We start from the raw sequence: 21,051 nt of genomic DNA on the forward strand, positions 1-21,051 counted from the left end.
TACAGAAGAGTTAAAACTTACACAAGTACAAAAATTACAGAAAAACCCGTGTAATTTGTTTTATGCTTTTTTATAACTAGCTAATACAGAAAAAAATGTGTTGACAGGTTTGTATGAACTGTTAAATGATAAAAACAAGGAATCAACTTACAAGTATTTGCACTTTTCACAAATGTTATTTTTTCCCCCACAATTCAGTAATGCAAGTTCACATTGATTAGTATCATACACCAGAGGTAAAATTACAATTTTTGAAACCTACTTAATTTCTTTTTCAAGCAATTCAATTTTTGTATGCTATTGACACATCACTGAATAGCTGAAGATTTGAAAAAAATATCAAAAATATAGATTAAAAACATGTTTCAGGAATTGTTGCTCATGCAATCATATCACATCTCAATCTAGAGAATGCTGTAGGAAAGGAAGATGGGACAGGAAAATAGAAATAAAACCTACTCACAGCTAATCTACTCTGACCTCACAAAGATAAGATTAGTTTGTATTTCACATCAACTGAATTTTGCTAAATTCAATTCTAAAATGCTTAAAATGCTTCCTTTATGAAAGTCCTGTAGGGGCTAGAGGGGTTGTAGAGATTCCTTGACATTCATGTGACATTATCTTTCATTGTAGCATCATACTACTACTTATAGCTTCTACATTAAAGACTCCATTGTTTACTTAGATCATGTAGTTGATTGCTACATGCACTGTGTACATTTAAGACCACTAAGAAGATGCAAAGAGGACAGAGCCAGGTTTTTTTCAGTGGTGTCCAGCGACAGAACCAGAGGCAATGGGCACAAACTGAAACAGGAGGTTCCATCTGAACATCAGGAAACATTTTTTTTTACTGTGAGGGTAACTGAGCACTGGAAAGGTTGCCCAAAGAGGTTGTGGAGTCTTCATCCTTGGAGATATTCCAAAGCTGTCTGGACATGAACCTGGGCAACTGGCTCTAGGTGGCCCTAGAGTGGGGTGGTTGGACCAGGTGACCTCCAGAGATCCCTTTCAACCTCAACTATTCTGTGATTTTGTAAATTTAAATTTAGAAAGGCTTAGGTAAGTTAGGTCCCCAGCATGACTGGTAGAAATATAGTCACTGCAGCCAAAGCGTTATAAAGAGAACCCTTTGCAGCCCTGAAGCAGCAACCTTTATTTGGTCAGCTGAATGGCTCTCCAAACGCCACTGATTGTGCTTACTAAGTTTCCACTTACTGTAATGATATCTTAGACGTTTGTAACTCCTTTGTAGTACCCATGCTGAGTACACCTACATTTAGGTGAGTTGTATCTCATGTTGAGTACTTGGAGCAAAAAGATTGCACAACTTCCACAGTGATGTGCCTCTCTGATATGCTGGAGAGTGTGATTCTTACATTAGTAGCATAATCACAAAAACAAATAAGAATGCATATACAAATCCAAGACCTAGAGCAGGGCTAGAAAACTTAAGGTGGTGGCTCTTTTCATCCAAACACTTAGAAGACAGAATGGATGGAGGAAAAGGATCCAGATTCATTACATGGTATCAGGATAACTAAGCTGCTAACACGATCCAACTATGCAAAAGACATACAGTTCCAGGAATCACTAAGGTACATCTAGTGGAAATGATGGTATCATACAAGATAGAGCAGGAAATTATCTGAAACATTGTTCAGAATTCCAGTTATCTGTGTTGAAGGAAGGTCAAGATTAAAAGAAATGGTACTCGCATGTTCAAGAGAACAAGGAATCTATCCCATGAGAAGTCAGATAAGCTACAATCTAGGAAAATAAAGTCTGACTAAGATTTTAAGAGGGCAAAACAACAGATATTTAAGGACTAATGCTGGCATCAGAACTCCTTGTTATAAACCAGGAGAAAATAATCTTAGAACAGAAATTAAAATTCCATCTGAACATGATAACTAGAATAGCTTCCACTAGGAACAGTAGAGATCAGGGTTTTATTTATGAAAAGATGGTTACATGCAATGACAAAAGAATCGATCCAAAAGGCTCACTCTCAAAATTATGTTTATAAACCTTATAGGTAACTACTTTATTGCCAATATCCACATCTCCAGGTTTGTTTGTTTGTCTTGTTTTTTTTTAATGATGGAAAAAGAAATACAAAAAGGCAATTTACATTGCTAAAAAAGTCTAAAAGTTATATTTTAATTGCATTTTTATAATTTTTTTGAGGATTTGTATGATCAGCTTTGGAACCCCCAAATTTGTTTATTTTTCCTCTTTTGTGGAAAAATAACTCATGCATTATGTATATCAACACTTGTTGCCAATAATTCTGGGCAAATTGACATAACTTCCAGATAACACCAAAACCTGTTTAAATAATTAGGGAGACTGAGAGGGAAAGGACCAAGGTCTTGAACTTCCTGGGCGAGTGCTCAAAGCACATTACAAAAGAGGCAAGCTTAGCCATTACCTCCTCTTCTAACAGTGTTCTGGAGTGAACTCAATGCTTTTGCATGAGTTAGCCATGATCTAATAAAAACAGGCCCTTCAGGGACTTGAACAGAGTTCAAGCACCTCCCTACCCATATCAAAATAAGCACTTAGCTTTCCAAACCAGGAGACTTCCGAGCATGCACAGGGACCTCTACCTAGTTGTGCTCCAACTTGGAAGGCAGACTGATTTTAAGTGCCTCTGAGGTTAGGTGGTGCTTCAGAACAGGAGGTATTGGTAAGACTTCAGTGGAATCTAGTCAAGGAAAATCTGCCTCCAGATATCACCATGACAACCTGCTGGAAAGCCATTAGCATGTGCAAAACCTGTACTTATCAACCATGTATTACATTTTAAGTACAGTTATTGCATATTTTGTTTAATGGTGCTGTCACATTTAGACCCCAAGAGACTTACATGCATTTTATATTTTGGAAACAGAATGGTGTGTTATCCAATTTTTGTCTGTCCTTTCTCCCCTTTTCTCTAAAAAGACAAATGCAAGCTTCCTCTTCATTTGGGTGTGGTAACTCTTCTAAGAGTTACTGTAAGACAGCTAAGATGATTGAAAATTTTAGCATGTCTAAAAGGAGCATGGTATCTTCCTACCTTCTGTAGTTTCATTAACCAGATCTCATCCTTTATATAATGACAACTGTAGACCTACATAATCTCAATGAACTTCTGTCAATCAAAATCTTTCCCAATCATGGAAGACAGCAGAGCAGAGTCCATTAAAAAAAAAAAAAAAAGGAAAAAAAAAGCAGCATATAAAGTATATCATACTTCATAATAAAAATATTCAATTTTATGACCAGCATTTGACAAATGCTTAAAGGCTTAAAGATTCTGCATTGGAAGAAGACTCAATAAGAATGATGGTAAAGCATAAAAGCTCCAAAACCCATGAATTTGTGAGAAGGGTCTACGCTGAACACATTTAACTCAGAAAAGACAGGTGGACTCACCTCACCTAGCTTCAGTTGTTTACAATGTGGGTATCTACATCTGAGCTAGTCGTGTAGACTCCCTTTATAAGTCAATGGAAAGAAATAAGTACTTTATAGACACGATTTCATCCTGGCACAGGCATTTAAAGTTAGACAAGACTGATGCCAGCCACAGTAAAAGCTGTACTGAAATCCATGTTGCATTTACTTACTTTTCTCAGAAACTAATGTTTGAACTCATCCAAAGTCTAACAGTATATTACATTAACAAAAAAGCTGCAAAAAGATCACAAAATTTTGAAACAGTGGTATGAATGAAATTGAGATCTGAAAATGGATGTTCAAGGGTTTTCAGTGTTAGAACTGGAAGGAGATGTTCACCTTGTACTGAACAAAATGCATATCAAATATGTTACCATCAATAAGATTTACAGTTTCCACCTCTGCAAATAGCTATACAGAAGTAACTGGATGGGCAGAACGGAAGAAATGGACACTGCCACCATGCCCAACACACTGCCTTCCACTCACCCAATCCCTTCGTGCAACTGCTTTGTCTTTGCCTGGCTTAGACCACTCTTCCAAAGAGAAAGACCGGTAAACTGCACTATATATTCTACACTCAGGTGAATCCCACTCAGTAAAGTTTTCATGACTGCTACCTCTTTTGTCTTACCTCTTTTTTTATTCACATTATGCCTTTCCCCACCCCTCATCTTTTCGCCTTTCCTCTGTTGCCTATCATCTATCTTCTGCAAGTTTCACAGTAACTTAGACATAATGGAAGGAGAAGAATGTATTTGTATTTTTATGACAAAATAATTAAGACTCTCAATCCCCTAAACTTCTCCCCCTAGTTTTTTTTATTTTCTTCTTGATGAAAAGTTAATATATTTAAGACCAATTTGGGGAGTGGGGAGGAGAAGACGGGTTTTGAAATAGGTTTCCTTTATATGTTACATCACACAACTAAGGGAAAAAGGATTCCAGGAAATCTTTAAATGAAAGACCTAGTAATCCAAGTTTTAAAAGTTTTCCCCATCTTCTTCTGAGTCTAATAAAAAGCTAAAGAAATTTTTAAGGGTGGTAGTTACAGTAAGAACAACTTACTGATAACATGGTGTTGCATCGTGGACAACATACAGATGGAACAGAGAATAATCACAGACTTGCAAAGTTATCCCTACCATGCATATTAAACTGACAAGACAAATGTTGACAACAATTGGAAAAAAATTAGGGTGGTATTCAAATCCAGACTGCAGAAATGTGAGTGTGTCTAAGCATAGGTATCAACATGTGAGCAAAGTATATAAGGTTCCATTATAATACATGTTCCAGATACCAGGAAGCCAGGACAAGAAAGTTAAAATAAGAAATATTCTTTAAGTAATAGATAAATGAAAATAAACTTTCTCACAAATGGAACACTTGTGATTTTGAGTTGTTTTTTTTTTTTGTTTGGATGATTTTTGGTTTTTTGGTTGTTTTTTCTTTTAAATCTAAGTATGCCTGGTCTGCCTCCCCCATTTTCCTCCCACTCCACCCCCATTACTCACAAGTCCCTTTTAATCACACAAACTATTCAGTCTTGAGTTCTCTTCTAATATTTTAACTGTCAAGGTAACTTATTAGGAAACAGATTAAAGGGTGGAATGGCATATATAACCTTAAACAATATCATATTAAAACGGAGATAGCACTATTTTAATTTGAAAAAGTTGTAAAATTGTAAAATAAAATAGCATGAAATTTTGCAAAATTCACTTCATATACCTAAAGAAAGCTATCACTTGCCTGGCGAAAATACTCCATTTACAACACTTTGCCTGTAAACCTTAAGGCTTTTTCACAAAAGTATTCTCCCTATTTTACAGGATGGTTAAACCAAAACATGTTAAAGGTAAAAAAAAAACAAAATAAAAATAAGACCTCTGCAAATGCTTTTAGGCTTATCGCAAAGGACACTTCTGCATTCTGAAAGGTCTATTCACAGTCATCATGTTAGTAAAATATTATTTGGAAGCAGTTTCTAAAACTGGATGTAACATTCATTTACATGTATCTGCCAAGTTTTTAAATGTTTTAGAAGCTTAACTAAAACATGTTGAAAATGACTCATTGTGGTACCAGAATATGTACTGTAGGAAATAAGAACTCATTTACAAGTGGGAGAAATACACTCACACTTCATCTGTGGGAATTCACTAGACTTCCCTTCCAGTAAACATTATATTTTAAAATAATCATGGAAAATATGTTTCTTTTAACTGAAGTTTATGAAAAGATTTAGACAGCTGGCATAACAAAAGAGACTTACAAAGATAAATGTAAAAACTATCTTTAAAAATTATTCACAAATAATTCTGCCAAAAGATATCAATTTAGCAATAAAAAAAGGTTGCAATTATTTTTGCTTACTCTAATGGATAAACTAAAACTGTTTAATACAGTGGTTCTGTATAAACAGATAACCATTTGAGACAAAGGACAAAAGGAAGATTTGATTATTTTACAAAGTAAGAAAATGCAGGGGGGGGAGAGCCCTGGCCCGCAAACAAGTTGCCATAAGGTAGCTCTTTTCTAACTTGCAGCATGTCAACTACTTTCTGTTCATCTGCACACTTTAATAATGCAAGTACCTTGCAGCAAATGCACTACTTTAAAAAGTTTTTTCTTTCTTTGAAAAGAGGCATTCATCTGGCACCAAGAAAATAAACCTGAAATGTATCCCATTTATCTATGAGTATAGAATACTTTGAAAAAAGCCCGGAACTTTGACATAACACAGAAATTAGACCCAGATTTCACAACTTGTGACTGGGAACAGAGTGTCATAAGGGACAAATCTAAAACGAAAAAACCCAGCCCCTAGCTTCTAAAAAGTACACTGCCTATAAAAACAAAAAAGTCGTAGATGAACATGCAACAGACAAAAAAGATACAGTATTTCCTCACATGGTTTTAGGTCTAAAAATCTTAGAATTAAGGTATCAATTGAGGGCTCACTCCACCTAATTCTGGGCATTTCACAGGGGCATGTGATTTACATCAGTCACACTGTGTTCGTCCTCTACTGATGAGAGAAACAGTCTATATTGAGTATACTTAGAGATTCAAGAGTCAGTTAATTGCCTGAAGTGAGGGGCATATGAAGACAAGAGAAGGACTAGGGCTTCTAATTACTTTCATCTACTTACGGTACCATTTTGCACAAAGAAAACTTTCTCCCCTTCCCGTAGCGTTTTGAATGGGACAAATTCTTCCCCTCTCTACAACCCACAACCAATTCTGGTGACCCCAGCAATATATCCAAGGTAAAATGGGAAAACGTAACTTTTTGAAGCATCTTGAAACTTATGATGTAGATTATATTTCTGGAAAGGAAAATGTTAAGATCTCAGAGAAATCAGAGCAAGCAAAATTTCAGAAGGGATGAATCAGATGAATCAGTGCACTTCTATATCTGTTTACTCATGGCAATGAACACTTTCCATGAAACAATTAGAATATCCATGAAAACAATTCCAGATGACAAGTTCCACATCAAAGCTTAAACTAGATTATATACATACACATGCAGTAGTATTTATGTTAAAGTATCAGCCAAGAGTTGCAGCATTTTGACAATATATCCAGTATTTAAATTTTAGAAGAGATATACAAATAGGCTTGTAAGTGCAAGTATGTACATTTACATTTTATGTGTATATTATGAAATCCAACATTTTATGAAAAGACTAAATGACTGACAGGTATAAGCATTTTATATAACGCCCAAGCTTCACCTCAAAGGAACCTAAATTATATTTCTAGTACAACTACACTGATACTTGATGGAAAAAGTTTACTTCCCTTTAAGAGAAAGTTTCTCAAGTTATGCTGCCTATATGAGTATTTATTCTGTGGGTGAGAAGCTGCCATAAGCTATGGCAATTTTTTTGCTTCTGGAGCACCTATAAGGGGCACGCACACACACAATCCCTACCCTTCCATGCTTCAGGAAAAGAGTTTGCGGGGTGGTCTGTGCAACGTCGTCTTCAGTCATCAACATTAGTTTCCTTTCAAGTACAAAAACCTGCTAATAAACAGGGCTTATAAGAAAGGGTTGGGTAGTATATGTTCATATGAGCAACATCTTTATGAATTCTACCTAGTGGTAAGAACCACAGATGCCCTTTTTGGTTTGTAGTAAAGTCCCTTGCTTCACTCTTTTATATGCACCCTTCCCTTCCATCTCTGTTGGGTTTCTTCATTTCCCAGGTTCTCTGACCTTACTGCCTCTCACCACACTCCTCCTACCATAGAATTACAAATCCTCTCACTAATCACCACCAGCTACCACCAGCAGCAGTCCAGCATATCTACTTTCACGCAGTGCTCCCCTCAGAGGCCCATCCAGAACACATGTTCCCATCTCACTTCAGTCTTGCTAAAGTTCTGTTAGTAAGTAACTTTTTTTTGCTTTTAAATATAAAACCAGTTCACACCCATATACTCACTGATACCATAAATAACTCAAAGTAGTAGCACCCTTTTGGTGTCCCCACGATTCAAATGTCGTGTCACACCTAAGTGCCACTATGGCTATATGATGTTCGGTAAAAATGCTGCTATCATGTCACGTTACCACCCTACAGCTGTCCAGGATCAAGGTATTCCTTAGCAAGCTCTTGAACTCTGGTTAACTATGCATTGAACATTAATTGCACGTTCATTTTGCTGGTTTCACAGAATATTCTTACAGAGTTACCCAGATAGTCATATAAGTAGACACAAATGTGCCTTTAGATCATTTAGCTAGAAACACAAACAGCTGTAAAAATTATCTAAATAGCTTTGCACTGAGTAAACTAAAGGACATGGCCTTCCCACTATCCAATATGTGATGCAATACTTCAGTGCTGAAGGCATGTAGTTTCAAAAACAATTTACTGGTCTCCTTGAATGTAAACAACTCTCTGAGCCAACCTTGACGAAGTCTGGGATACATTCTTGAGGAAATCTTACCTAGAAACAAGACCGTACAAAAGGGAAGTCAGCCCTCCAACCCTGGTCTTTCCATTCTCTCCTCATCGAGGCACCAGTCACCAGACAAGCCAATCTCATGAAGCGAGAAGGCAGCAAACAGGCTGCCAAGGACTCGCATGGTTGTTCCGTTAGTTGTGAATAGTGGTTTCATCAGTTGTGAGCACTACATGTAAATATCATACGTCCCTCTCTTTTGGGAAATCCTCAGTATGATTGGGATTAATTAGGCATATTCAATGCTGGATGGACTAATGGACAAGGCAAACAGCTCCCTGTGGCTTACAGCCTGAAAGTACCTCACTGATGTACACTGTTTTGGTAGCCTGTTCATGAACACTGTATGATTGTCCTTCATTTACTCATAGTACTCCATTTATTAATGTAAAATGGACCAGATACCCTCCATTCCAGAACAATATGCTATTGCTTTCCTTATTCATGAGAGTCACTTACATGAAACAGGTATCACCACCATACAAGTGAGGACCAGGCTGAGAGCAGTAGAGTTAGGCTTCCAGTTATACCTAACATTTTCTCAACACTTTGAATGTGATTCTGCAGAAGACAAGCTCTGGCCAAAACTCAGCCCAAAGCTCCCTCTCATAAATGTTAGTCTAACATTTCAGAGTTTCCCATGAGTTTACTATGAGGTCCATTAAGATTACAAAGCTGTAACTTCCTTCTCAAATCACATAAACACCTATTTGGACAGACTGTTCTTCAACAGTTAGTTGTCCAGATATCACATCCTTTTCCAGAGGGTAATCAGAATGTAACCACAGATTCAGAATGTAATTCCAGAAGATAATGACCATTAAAAGAAAACTTTTATGGTTTTATTGGGCTGAAATATAATATTACATAAATAGCCATCATTTGAATGTCAAAATTTTTGTACAGCCATACAGAAAATGGGGATAAGCTTTTTAGCAGGGCCTGTTGCGACAGGACAAGGGGGAATGAATCATAGAATCATAGAATCATAGAATCATACAGGTTGGAAAAGACCTCTAAGATCATCGTGTCCAACCGTCAACCCAACACCACCATGCCCACTACACCATGTCCCTAAGGGCCTCATCTACACGTCTTTTAAATACCTCCAGGGATGGTGACTCCACCACTTCCCTGGGCAGCCTGTTCCAAGGCCTGACCACTCTTTCAGTAAAGAAATTTTTCCTAATGTTCAATCTAAACCTCCCTTGGCACAACTTGAGGCCATTTCCTCTTGTCCTATCGCTAGTTACTTGGCAGAAGAGACCAACACCCACCTCGCTACACCCTCCTTTCAGGTAGTTGTAGAGTGCGATGAGGTCTCCCCTCAGCCTTCTCTTCTCCAGGCTAAACAACCCCAGTTCCCTCAGCCGCTCCTCATAAGACTTGTGCTCCAGGCCCTTCACCAGCTTCGTTGCCCTCCTCTGGACGCGCTCCAGCACCTCCATGTCCTTCTTGTAGTGAGGGGCCCAAAACTGAACACAGTATTCGAGGTGCGGCCTCACCAGTGCCGAGTACAGGGGCACGATCACCTCCCTATTCCTGCTGGCCACACTATTTCTGATACAGGCCAGGATGCCGTTGGCCTTCTTGGCCACCTGAGCACACTGCCGGCTCATGTTCAGCCGGCTGTCAACCAGTACCCCCAGGTCCTTTTCCTCTGGGCAGCTTTCCAGCCACTCTTCCCCAAGCCTGTAGCGTTGCCTGGGGTTGTTGTGGCCGAAGTGCAGGACCCGGCACTTGGCCTTGTTGAATCTCATACAGTTGGCCTCGGCCCATCGATCCAGCCTGTCCAGGTCCCTCTGCAGAGCCTTCCTACCCTCCAGCAGATCAACACTCCCGCCCAACTTGGTGTCGTCTGCAAACTTACTGAGGGAGCACTCGATCCCCTCGTCCAGATCATTGATGAAGATATTGAACAGGACCGGCCCCAAAACTGAGCCCTGGGGAACACCGCTCGTGACCGGCCGCCAACTGGATTTAACTCCGTTGACCACAACTCTCTGGGCTCGGCCGTCCAGCCAGTTTTTTACCCAGCGAAGAGTGTGCCTGTCTAGGCCGTGAGCCGCCAGCTTCTCTAGGAGAATGCTGTGGGAGACAGTGTCAAAGGCCTTACTGAAGTCCAAGTAGACCACATCCACAGCCTTTCCCTCATCCACGAGGCGGGTCACCTGGTCATAGAAGGAGATCAGGTTGGTCAAGCAGGACCTGCCTTCCATGAACCCGTGCTGGCTGGGCCTGATCCCCTGGTTGTCCCGGACATGGCTCGTGAGCACCCTCAAAACAAACCGCTCCATGATCTTCCCCGGCACCGAGGTCAGGCTGACCGGCCTGTAGTTCCCCGGATCCTCCTTCCGGCCCTTCTTGTAGATGGGAGTCACATTGGCGAGCCTCCAGTCGTCCGGGACTTCCCCAGTTAACCAGGACTGCTGGTAAATGATGGAGAGCGGCTCGGCAAGCTCCTCCGCCAGCTCCCTCAGAACCCTCGGGTGGATCCCATCCGGCCCCATAGACTTGTGAACATCCAGGTGGCATAGCAGGTCATGAACTTCATCCTCTTGAATTATGGGGGGTTTATCCTGCTTGTCGTCCCTGTCTTCCAGCTCAGGGGGCTGAGTACCCTGAGGATAACCATTCTGACTACTAAAGACTGAGGCAAAGAAGGCGTTGAGTACCTCAGCCTTTTCCTCATCCTTGGTGGCAACGTTCCCCCCCGCATCCAATAGAGGATGGAGATTCTCCTTGGCTCTCCTTTTGTCATTAACATACTTATAAAAGCATTTTTTGTTGTCTCTCACGACAGTGGCCAGGTGGAGTTCTAGCTGGGCTTTTGCCTTTCTAATTTCCTCTCTGCACGAATGGTTTTAAACTAAAAGAGGGTAGATTTATACTAGCTATAAGGAAGAAATTTTTTACAATGAGGGTGGTGAAACACTGGAACAGGTTGCCCAGAGAGGTGGTAGATGCCCCATCCCTGGAAACATTCGAGATCAGGTTGGATGGGGCTCTGAGTAACCTGATCAAGCTGAAGATGTCCCTGCCCATGGCAGTGGGGTTGGAGTAGATGACCTTTAAAGGTCCCTTCCAATCCAAATTATTCTATGATTCTATGATTCTATGAAAATACAATACCCCTGCTTTGAAGAATTTAGCTTTTGAATACGCAGTTTTGGTAGACACATGCAACTAACAATCACTGCATATATTTACATTCATGTTATTTGTGACTTGTTTTTCTTCCATATTCTAAAAACTTGGGAGTTTCCTACAAACAGATCATTTTCTCATCTGCCATTGAAGTGTTAATGTTTTGGTCTACCTAACGCTGCTAGGGGCTTCACACACAAATTTAACCCTTCAAGCTCAGATGGTTAGAAACATTCGAGAAATAAATATTATTTGCATAGATAACCTGATATATGTAACAATCTTTAAAAAAAAAAAAATCACATTAACTTCATCTTCAGATAAATGCTTTCTTTTATATCTTGTCATTACATCCAGCCTAGATTTTTTGAAGGGACACAAAGCAAAAGCAGTAAACAGGTTGAGAAATTTCCCAGTGTTTCATAGCTTCTGTTCTGTTCTACATAGAATAGCTGTACATGGAATAGCTGTAGTATATCAGACGAAAGGCCCATGTAAACGCGGCCACATAACCCTGTCTCCAACTGTAGCCCAAAGTGTATGTTTTGAGAAGAGCAAGAGAAACTTCTTCACAGATTGTATTTCTCCCTAATCCTCTGCCACTAGTGTTCAACTATTTCAAGCTCAAGGATTTCCTGAATTGGATGTGGTTTCTACTTGTTAAGTAATGCTCAAATTTATCTCTGAGCTTTTTCAGTCTCCTTTTGAACCCATGTAAACTTTTAGCACCCGAAACATCATTCAGTAATGAGTTCCAAAGGACCCCTATTTGCTTATGCTGTCAGTGCTCATCATTAATGAGAAGCTGTGCACAGTGAATCACAAAAATGTGTGTATACATGAGGGATACTAACAATCATAGCATAATCATGGACTGCAGTGGAAGTTTCAACCTTATAATTCAAGAAATATGAAGTCTAAGCAGCAGCACCTTTATATCATATAATGCCTCTTTGAAGGAATTTACAACTGCTTTCGAAGTTGTTCTCAAAGGACACTGATACATTTTCAACCTTTCCAGGCTAACCAAAAACCTAAGGACTTAAAAGAGTAAATAGTTTCTTAGGTACTCAGCATAATAGCCATCACAGAATTTTAACATTTTGCCTTTACTAATCTTAATGTTTTAAGATTAAGGCATTTTGGCTAGCAGGAAATGAACAGGTAAAATGAGAACGTCAAGGCTTAAGGAAAACCTTTATGATATGAGGATATGTTCATATTACAGCCTTCCCAAAGCATCCTTCAGAGGCTAATAATATTTTTGTGAGAATTATTTCTTGGGAGCTGGGGCAAGAGGAACTGAAATAAAAAGAATTCTAGAGCTATAAATATAATCATTGAACATTCCTTGCACAGTAAGAGAACAAACTTCAAAGCCTGTGTTCCAGATGTAATGAAGCTCAGAAAGGTCAGCCATCAGCCTAACTTATCATTTCTATGAGTCTTGACATTGATAATTCTACAACATCAAGACAGCTACAGTCATGAGGTGACTGGTTACAGGGCTTAAAGCATTCATTCTGGAAGAACACTATCTTAGCTAAGAATGTAAAATTTTGAGATCCTTATTAGGGAACAACCAAAGACAATTAGGCATGCCTTAGCAAGTTGTGCAGTCTTCCTAACACTCATCTATTTGATCAAATCAGTTAATAGTTTTTTTCCTTCTGTTTATTAAAATGCAGCTTAGAATCATCCATTAAGATGTAAACTCCAAATAAACATATCCCCAGAAGAAAAGCGAAGAAGAGTAGGACCCTCCCTATTTATTTCAGTAGAAATATAGGATGCATAGAATTGTTTTTGTTATGGATTTCAGTGCTGCTTCTACAGCTTGGAAACAAACTAGACCCAGTCACCTGGGAAATGGACTTTTTCTCTGCTTCTCCATCATACTGTCACTCCTGGTCCTTTCACTGCCTTCTTTGCATTGATTCTGAACTTCCAAGAGGGCGTCTTTCAGTAATTTCCATGACATTAATGGAATTTTACCCTTTTAGCAGCACCTCGTACTTAACTTTCTCATCAGGAGAACAAGATGAAGGTAGTTTTTATGGGAAATGTGTAGTAGTTACTTTGGCTAGGGCTGAAATCTAGACAAGGTCTAACAATGACAGTAAAGGGCTCAGCTTTATACTGACAGAAATCCTAAGTGTTATCAAAACTACATATACACATCATACTACAGAAGTCATAAATGAATACAGTAGCAGCAAATTATTATTACCAAAAAAGTATTTTAGAAAACACCAATGAAGTCAGTTGAAATTGAAGATTTAAAGCGGTAGTAATTTTCAAAACCTACATAGCTCTTCTATTCAAGGGATTACAAAGCACTTCATATACAAAAGTAGCAGCCATGTCTAGGGACTAAAAGGCTATAATAGTAGTTTTTAATATAGGGTTATGGCAGCTTTGGCAAAGAAATGTTTTGGCCAGAAGTTTTCAGCATGGATCTTTTCTTAATTCATATTTAATTCCTCATTTTATACAAATACTCTTGAAGAGGTAATAGGCCCTTATTTAAATATTAGCAATAAGTCCAGTACACAAATACATTGACTTAATCATTTTAAGATTAGAATCCTGTCATTGCAGTCAGCAACATCCGGATTATAAAAACATGTTAATAGAAGGAGCAAATAATTAATTTTAATGTTTCTATTAACAATGAATGTATAATGTAATAAATGCTAACCTAATAATGAGATTCCTGCATACTCAGCAGAGATTCTAACTGCAAAGTAGAACATTTATTTATTCAGTAAATTTATCCGATTATCTTCTCATCTAAGATAGTCCTCTAAGCTTGTCGGCAATTAATAAGAGGATATAGGGATCTTAATTTCATCTAATTTAAACACCCATTTTATGAACAGGATTGATCACCTCTCTCCATCACCTACAAAGTTTAAGACAGATGACTAAAATCAGATAGCATTAATCTCACCTCCAAATGAATTCTAAAAAGTACCACAATTATGCAGAACAAACGGGGGTGAAAAAAAGATTCAAATTATAAAGATTAATGGATAGACTAAAAGAAGTCTCCAAAATGTATACATGGTTTGCAGCGGACTGAAAAGAAAAGCATTAAATAGGTAAACACAAACATACAGAGAACTTCTTGCATACTTTTTAAACCTATGAAGCACAGACAATTGCTATCAAGAAACATCAATGACTTATTCTATTTTGCTTTTTATATGAGAAAGGCATTTCTAAATAGAAACACTAAAAATACTCCTAAAGGTATTTTTACCTGTAGCAGATTGTCCATTACAAATCTAATATTTTAAATAGCTGAGCTATATACATCAATCCAGAAATGTTTAAATAATAATCCAAAATCCTTTGAAATCTTTGTAGAACAAACTTAAGACACTAAACTATTTTTTGTAGCCATCATCCTGACTTTACTCAACCCAACTGTAAAAACATTGTTTAAAAATGCCCTTTCATCACCTGTGCATATTCAAATAAGAAAAAAAAAAAAGTACATATTTTAAAATATCCTATTACCTCATAGATAGAGGCAGGAATTTAAACCTGCCATTAGCTTTTACAAAACTGAGGTTTTTTATAAATAGTACCCACTGCAAAGTTGAAGGAATAGTATTGCCATAACACAATTTTTTTGAATATTCTTTTTCTGTTTACTGCATACCTACTTTGTTTCTCTTCGTTTTTCTACACTTCTCATTTTATCATTACAAAGTCAGGAAAAGAAAAATCACCTTGAGTACGTCATGTGAGCAGCAATCAATTGTAACAGAGTACAGATTTTTTTTTTTTTGTCACTAAGAAAAATAAGATTTTGTAAAATCACACCATCTATGGATTTCCCTTGTGTTCCCAGTAATTCTGGAATTTTTAAATCGGTTTCCACTTATAGAGCTGAGCTGTACAGTCCTGGAAAAAGACATAATACTCCTTAAGGTTTAAAGGAAGTGAACAATCAAAGTCAAGACATGGCTCTCGTAGGCATCCCCTGAGGTACAGTGCTCTTTTATGAGTTCACCCCTTATTAGATCTGAGAGTCCACTTTGAACAAAGGAACCATTTCAGTTTGATGTTGCACCTTATATGAAACTAGAAAATTTAACCAGTAGGAAAAAAACTATAGGAAACCAGGATGCATTTGTTCTACTTTTCGGTGCTGTTTTTTTGTTGTTGTTTTGTTGGGTTGGGTTTTTTTGGCAAGGAGAAGTAAGTAACAGATTAACAGTCAATAGTTTGAAAATAACACTCCAGGAATATTCAAGAGAAGGAAAAGTTGGAACATATTTAGTATCTACACTTTACTATGTAGTAGATGATGGAGCTATTATAGAATTTCTCTCCTCATTCAATTCTGAGACACTTTCAATTGAGGTAATATAGCTTTAAAATTAGAAAAAAGTCTTAGCCACATTACCAGCAGTTTAAAACAAAGTGAAAATGTTTCCATTGGTCATAATTTTTTTAGAACATGTGTGACATTGACCACAGTTTAATCCAAAATATCAAATCAGTTAAGTTTTTTTCATTGTCACAGGTAAATGAAACATGGCTTCTCACACAGAATTTACAGCTGTATAACATCAAAGAGAGCAACAAAACTTACATCCTGACATCATAGTGATCTACTTTGAGGTTGAAACAGCAGATTCTTTCTCAATATAACTCTTTCATGAATATGATCACTTTGGTATTTTCTTGGCATCTGTAAACAGCTGTTTACAAAAAGGTATCACAAACATCAGTAAGAAAAATGAAAATAACTGGACTTGACTAGAAAATTGGGTATTAGTTACACTTCTGATCACAAGATTTGCCAGGGGCTTTATTTAACCACCATTCAGGCCAGTCAACATTCCACATACTTCTGAAGCTTTCAAACATGTTTGTTTATACAGATTATGATACCAGTGGTAACTACGATGAGTCACCTCGTTTTCACTACAGTAGAACTAGCTGTTATAATCACTTAAATATAAAATTGGACAACGCAGGTATTCCTTTTTTATCTTAGGAGGTTCTGGTGATATTAGAAAATTTCTTTGTTCCACAGAACTGCCACATGTCAGTCCACAGTAAATTCAGAATTTGGGGTCTTTAAGTTAAAGCATTTATTTCATCTCATCATGTCAGTTTGTTACTTTGCATTTCATTTAGGTAGATGATTTGGAATGTGAAAAAAGTCACAGTCTTGACACCTGTACTGTGGTTAGAAGGGAGGTAGTTTTAAAGAGAGACACCTACATTTTTAAGATGGGAAGTAAGGGTTTTCCATTTTCACAAGCAGAAGTTTTTTCTCTGAAAAGCATAATCTTCTGAGGAATAATCTACTTCTTTGAACTCCAAAAACCAGTATTAATCAACTTATTAACTTATTGAAATTGAGGAAAGGAGAGTTTTACTTAACTGGAGAGCTTATCACTAGAAAAAGCTACAAGAGGACAGAAGCATGAGCGTATCAAACAAGATGACAACAAATGGCATATTACTAACTTTCTTTTTTTCCCCTCTAAAGCTTGCATTTTAAAATTTTCTTCCTACGTTTCTGATTGCAAGGGAAAAGCAACAATATGAAAAAAATGACACATTATATGAGTGGGAATACAGCAGAATAGAAGAGTATTTTCTTCATGGTTCTTAAGTTTAAAAATAAATATGGTAAGAATTATAAAGTTGATATTTTCATTAAAAACAAGAAAGTGTGCATACTCAAATTATTGTACATCAGACCTACTTTCCAGAAAAGCTTCCAGTTAGATATGAACTCCCCACATGTCATAGTAAGTCTTATCACAGTGAAAGGTAGGAGAAATAAAGAAACACATAGTTGGCTCATATTAGCATTTTATTTTGACTCGGGAGATCAGTTTTGAATGAAGTTTCCTGGTTGCCCCCACTTAACCAGCTTTGATTTCCACATTTTGATTTGCATTGTGGAGCCATCATCTCAGAGTTTGCTAACTGAATTCCTTTTTGAGAATCCAAGAACACCTACAATGCACTCTAACCACTAAAAGGCATTCAGCACCCTTTGGCCCATTCAGCCTGAATTAGAATTAATCTGAAGTCAAACTCCTGAAATTCAGCATGGATATCGAGTCGTCTGACCTGTCTCGTTTACTCTAGAATTACCCCTATTGATTCACACCACTAGTTAGCACTGACGCTTTTTTCAGTCCTTTGTGGCTATGCTGGGACAATGCTATTTCTTCAGTAATATCACCACTGCAATTTAGGAGTTACACATAAAAATTAAAAACTTTAATTAATTTGTGCCTATGCTTAAGTTACAACATTTTAATAGATTACTACCTATAATTAAAAAAAAATTCCAAGCAAAAACAGTTCACATCAAGTAATTTCTTTGAGTAGATGACTAGGTGGCACAGTTGGTTAATGAACTGACCTTCTCATTTTAGAAAAAAGATGTGGATTAAACAATTAATCAAATCCAGCATTAAGGACACATGACAAACTTACCAAGAACAGCTTTGATTACTGTCCACAGTTTTAGATTACCTCATAATTTACTATAGCTAATATTCTAAATTTACAAAAAGTGAAGACAAGGTGCTGCAGAGGAGGATAGTAAGACTGCTTGTAAACAGGCAGAAAATCAATCATAGTTTCCTTCTCCATATGAATAGAATTGTACATTTGTATAGACACTGTATTTTATACATGGAATATGAAAGACTGAGAAGAGACAGCAGTAAGAAAAGAAGCATGTAGCAAGTATAACTGTTCATAACTACTGCTCTCTATCCACACTTTGCAAAAACTATTAATTGAAGTAATCATACAAGATAATTTTCTACTTTCAACTAAAGAAAAAAAACAACAGAACAGATTCAGAGTTTGACCACTGCTACTCTACAGTATCAAATCCACATTCTTGCTATGAGATGCATAATTATGTTTGCTTGTCTTTAAAGGATTGTAGGAGAAGAATCAAACTTTCATATTGTTACTGCACCGGTAATGGAAAAAAAATTACTACTAGAATTAAATCTGTAACTTCATTTAAACAAAATGTTTGTAATTCAATTTATTATTTATAAGCAGAAAACCAAAGCAGTCATTCCTCCTACCTAAAACTCCTTAAATATAAATATAGTTATACTTCTAGATTTTTTTCATATGGATTTTAAAAGATACTTACTGTTCTAAGAGTTGATCATATTTTCTTAAAGCATCCTTTTCAGCAATAACTGCTCTTTCTTTTTCAGCGACAGCATTCTCTCTCGCTTCTCTCAAATTTCTGAAGGAAACAGAAGTTATTCTGTCAAGAATCTGTTAGGAAAAAGACTGTTTTGCTTCACGAATTACTACTGGCTGATCTTAACTTCAATGCTACCTTCTTCAATTCTCATCAAATGATAGAGGGGTCTGTCTGTCTATACACCTATTCATTACAGAGGCTTTACTTCACATACTTTCACACATACCAGCAAAGTTTCCAGTTCTGAAATTCTAAAAACAATGATCAACCACCTATTTATATGTAAAAGTATATGAATAATTATAGAATACTAGAACTGTAAATTACTTATTTTTTGCAGGAATTAAATAAATTCCAATAATTTTACTTGGTACTTCACTAATAACTAGGGGAATGCTGTCCTCCTAGCTGAGATGAATCACAACTTTTACGATAGAGCAGGAGAAGATTAGCTAGGCATAGAAATCCTACTTCCACATACAACTAATTGGCTAGTTAGTCCAATATATAGGTTATTGCATATCATTGGTGTCTCCTTCTGGCTTCTATTGCTGGCATCATTTTTGATCTGCACAGACCATAAAATAACACAAACATTTTATTGCAATCAACCTATCCTTTTTCAATTTTTTAACCAAGAATCAGTCAAGACTTGTAGACTATATCATTCTTATTTCACTGACACAAATGAGAACAGTATCATATGAAGAATAATACATATAGTATTTCTGTTAAAAAATTATATAGGTATTAATAGTCTGTTAATCTGTAGACTGCCTGTAGCATACCATTGCAACAAACTCTATTAAGTGGAAGTACTGCTTAGATAGTGCTTATAAGTTGTTATCTCCATTATTTAGCGCAACACAGTAACAGCCAATTTGCAGAACAAACAGTGGTTGTTGAGGACCAGACACCTACAATATGACCATTTTCGAGGATTTTACTTTAAGCTACTTCTGGTATGCTCCTGTGACCTGAACGCCCAGTAGCATTTGGAATATATCAGATGACCTTAGAGAGTCCTTTCAATTTCGTTTCATCTACAAGGAATCCTGTTCATGTGCTACAAATGTGAGCATAATACCGCAAATTCAAGCACAAACTGTGAGGCAAGCAAAAACGTGGCAAGCAGCAATGACTAGGGGGTTTCACTTCAAAACCACATTCTTCATCTGAACTAAACTGTTAATGTAGATGCAACCAAGCTCTTTCCACTGAAGTTGTTTCTTCCCCCCTCCCCCACATGAACTTTTTGACTTAAAGCGAAGTGAAATTATAGTCTCGGGCAAATTTTGAAGAAAAAAGAAAAGTCAAGATATAGAGGTAAATGGAAAATTAAGCCCATGTAAATGTTATCCTAGGTCATTTTAGCCACACTAAAGGTATATAATTTTTGGATGAAAGACTATTTTCTAGACTAAGGAAATGTTATCAATGGTACTTTCTGAACTCAAAGTAATTCATATGAATAGGAAATAGTTACTTATGAAGAATCAACATCAGAATTATGTAACAGTTAACTGGCTATGAGAGAAAGAAAACAAAATTTTCTTTAAAAATGGAGTTACTGGGCTACAGAATTTACCATTGAAATTCAGGGACTGATCTTGAGAGTAGATTCTTTAAAACTGATCCATACCAAAATATAAGAACATGGTAACAAATTTTGTTAATAGCATTAAGATCAAGCATATTATGTCTCAGAGTACGAGTGCAATGTTTATCCTTAAGACTAGAGTAACAGAAATGGGATAAAAATTAAATGGTAGGAGATATACAGCGACTCGTTTAGGCAATAAACTATTTTTCTTAACTGAATAGCTAATCAACTGAAAATGCAATAGAAGGAAAAAGGACGCAAGTGAGGTATTAACCAACAAGATGACAATCACAGATGTGATGTAACTTCTGCTGAAATATTTTCAACAGAGCTAGGAAACACTAGCGATACTGCCAGTTTTCAGGTAGTATGATTGCAAATTTAAAAGAGGTAAAGCACCTATCTGATGGCTGCACATACAGGCCATATGGACCATCAGGTATCTAGCAAGCCTATCATACAAGTGAAAGCACCCGTCTAAAATGAGACAGAACTACTACCTACAGATTCATGAACAGGTATGGGAAAAAAAAAAGGTGGGATGGGGGGCGGGGAGAGGAAGCAGAAGCACATGGGCATCTATATTAGCTTTTGAAATACATCTCTCAGCAACCGCCATTTACTGCACTTCGGTTCACGTCCC

General features: G+C 37.1%; 1 protein-coding gene across 2 annotated transcripts in view; it reads right to left on the reverse strand.

Annotated features, from left to right (window-relative positions):
* The window catches only part of PIBF1 (progesterone immunomodulatory binding factor 1), a 123,553-nt gene that overhangs the window by 68,439 nt on the left and 34,063 nt on the right, over nucleotides 1–21,051 (reverse strand). For both annotated transcript variants that reach the window (XM_075139105.1, XM_075139096.1), the window contains one exon: nucleotides 18,746–18,844. In XM_075139105.1, coding sequence (XP_074995206.1) covers nucleotides 18,746–18,844 — 99 coding nt within the window. The remainder of the gene's footprint in view (nucleotides 1–18,745; nucleotides 18,845–21,051) is intronic.

Source organism: Calonectris borealis, chromosome 1 (assembly GCF_964195595.1).
Source record: "Calonectris borealis chromosome 1, bCalBor7.hap1.2, whole genome shotgun sequence".
Taxonomy (NCBI): Eukaryota; Metazoa; Chordata; class Aves; order Procellariiformes; family Procellariidae; genus Calonectris; species Calonectris borealis.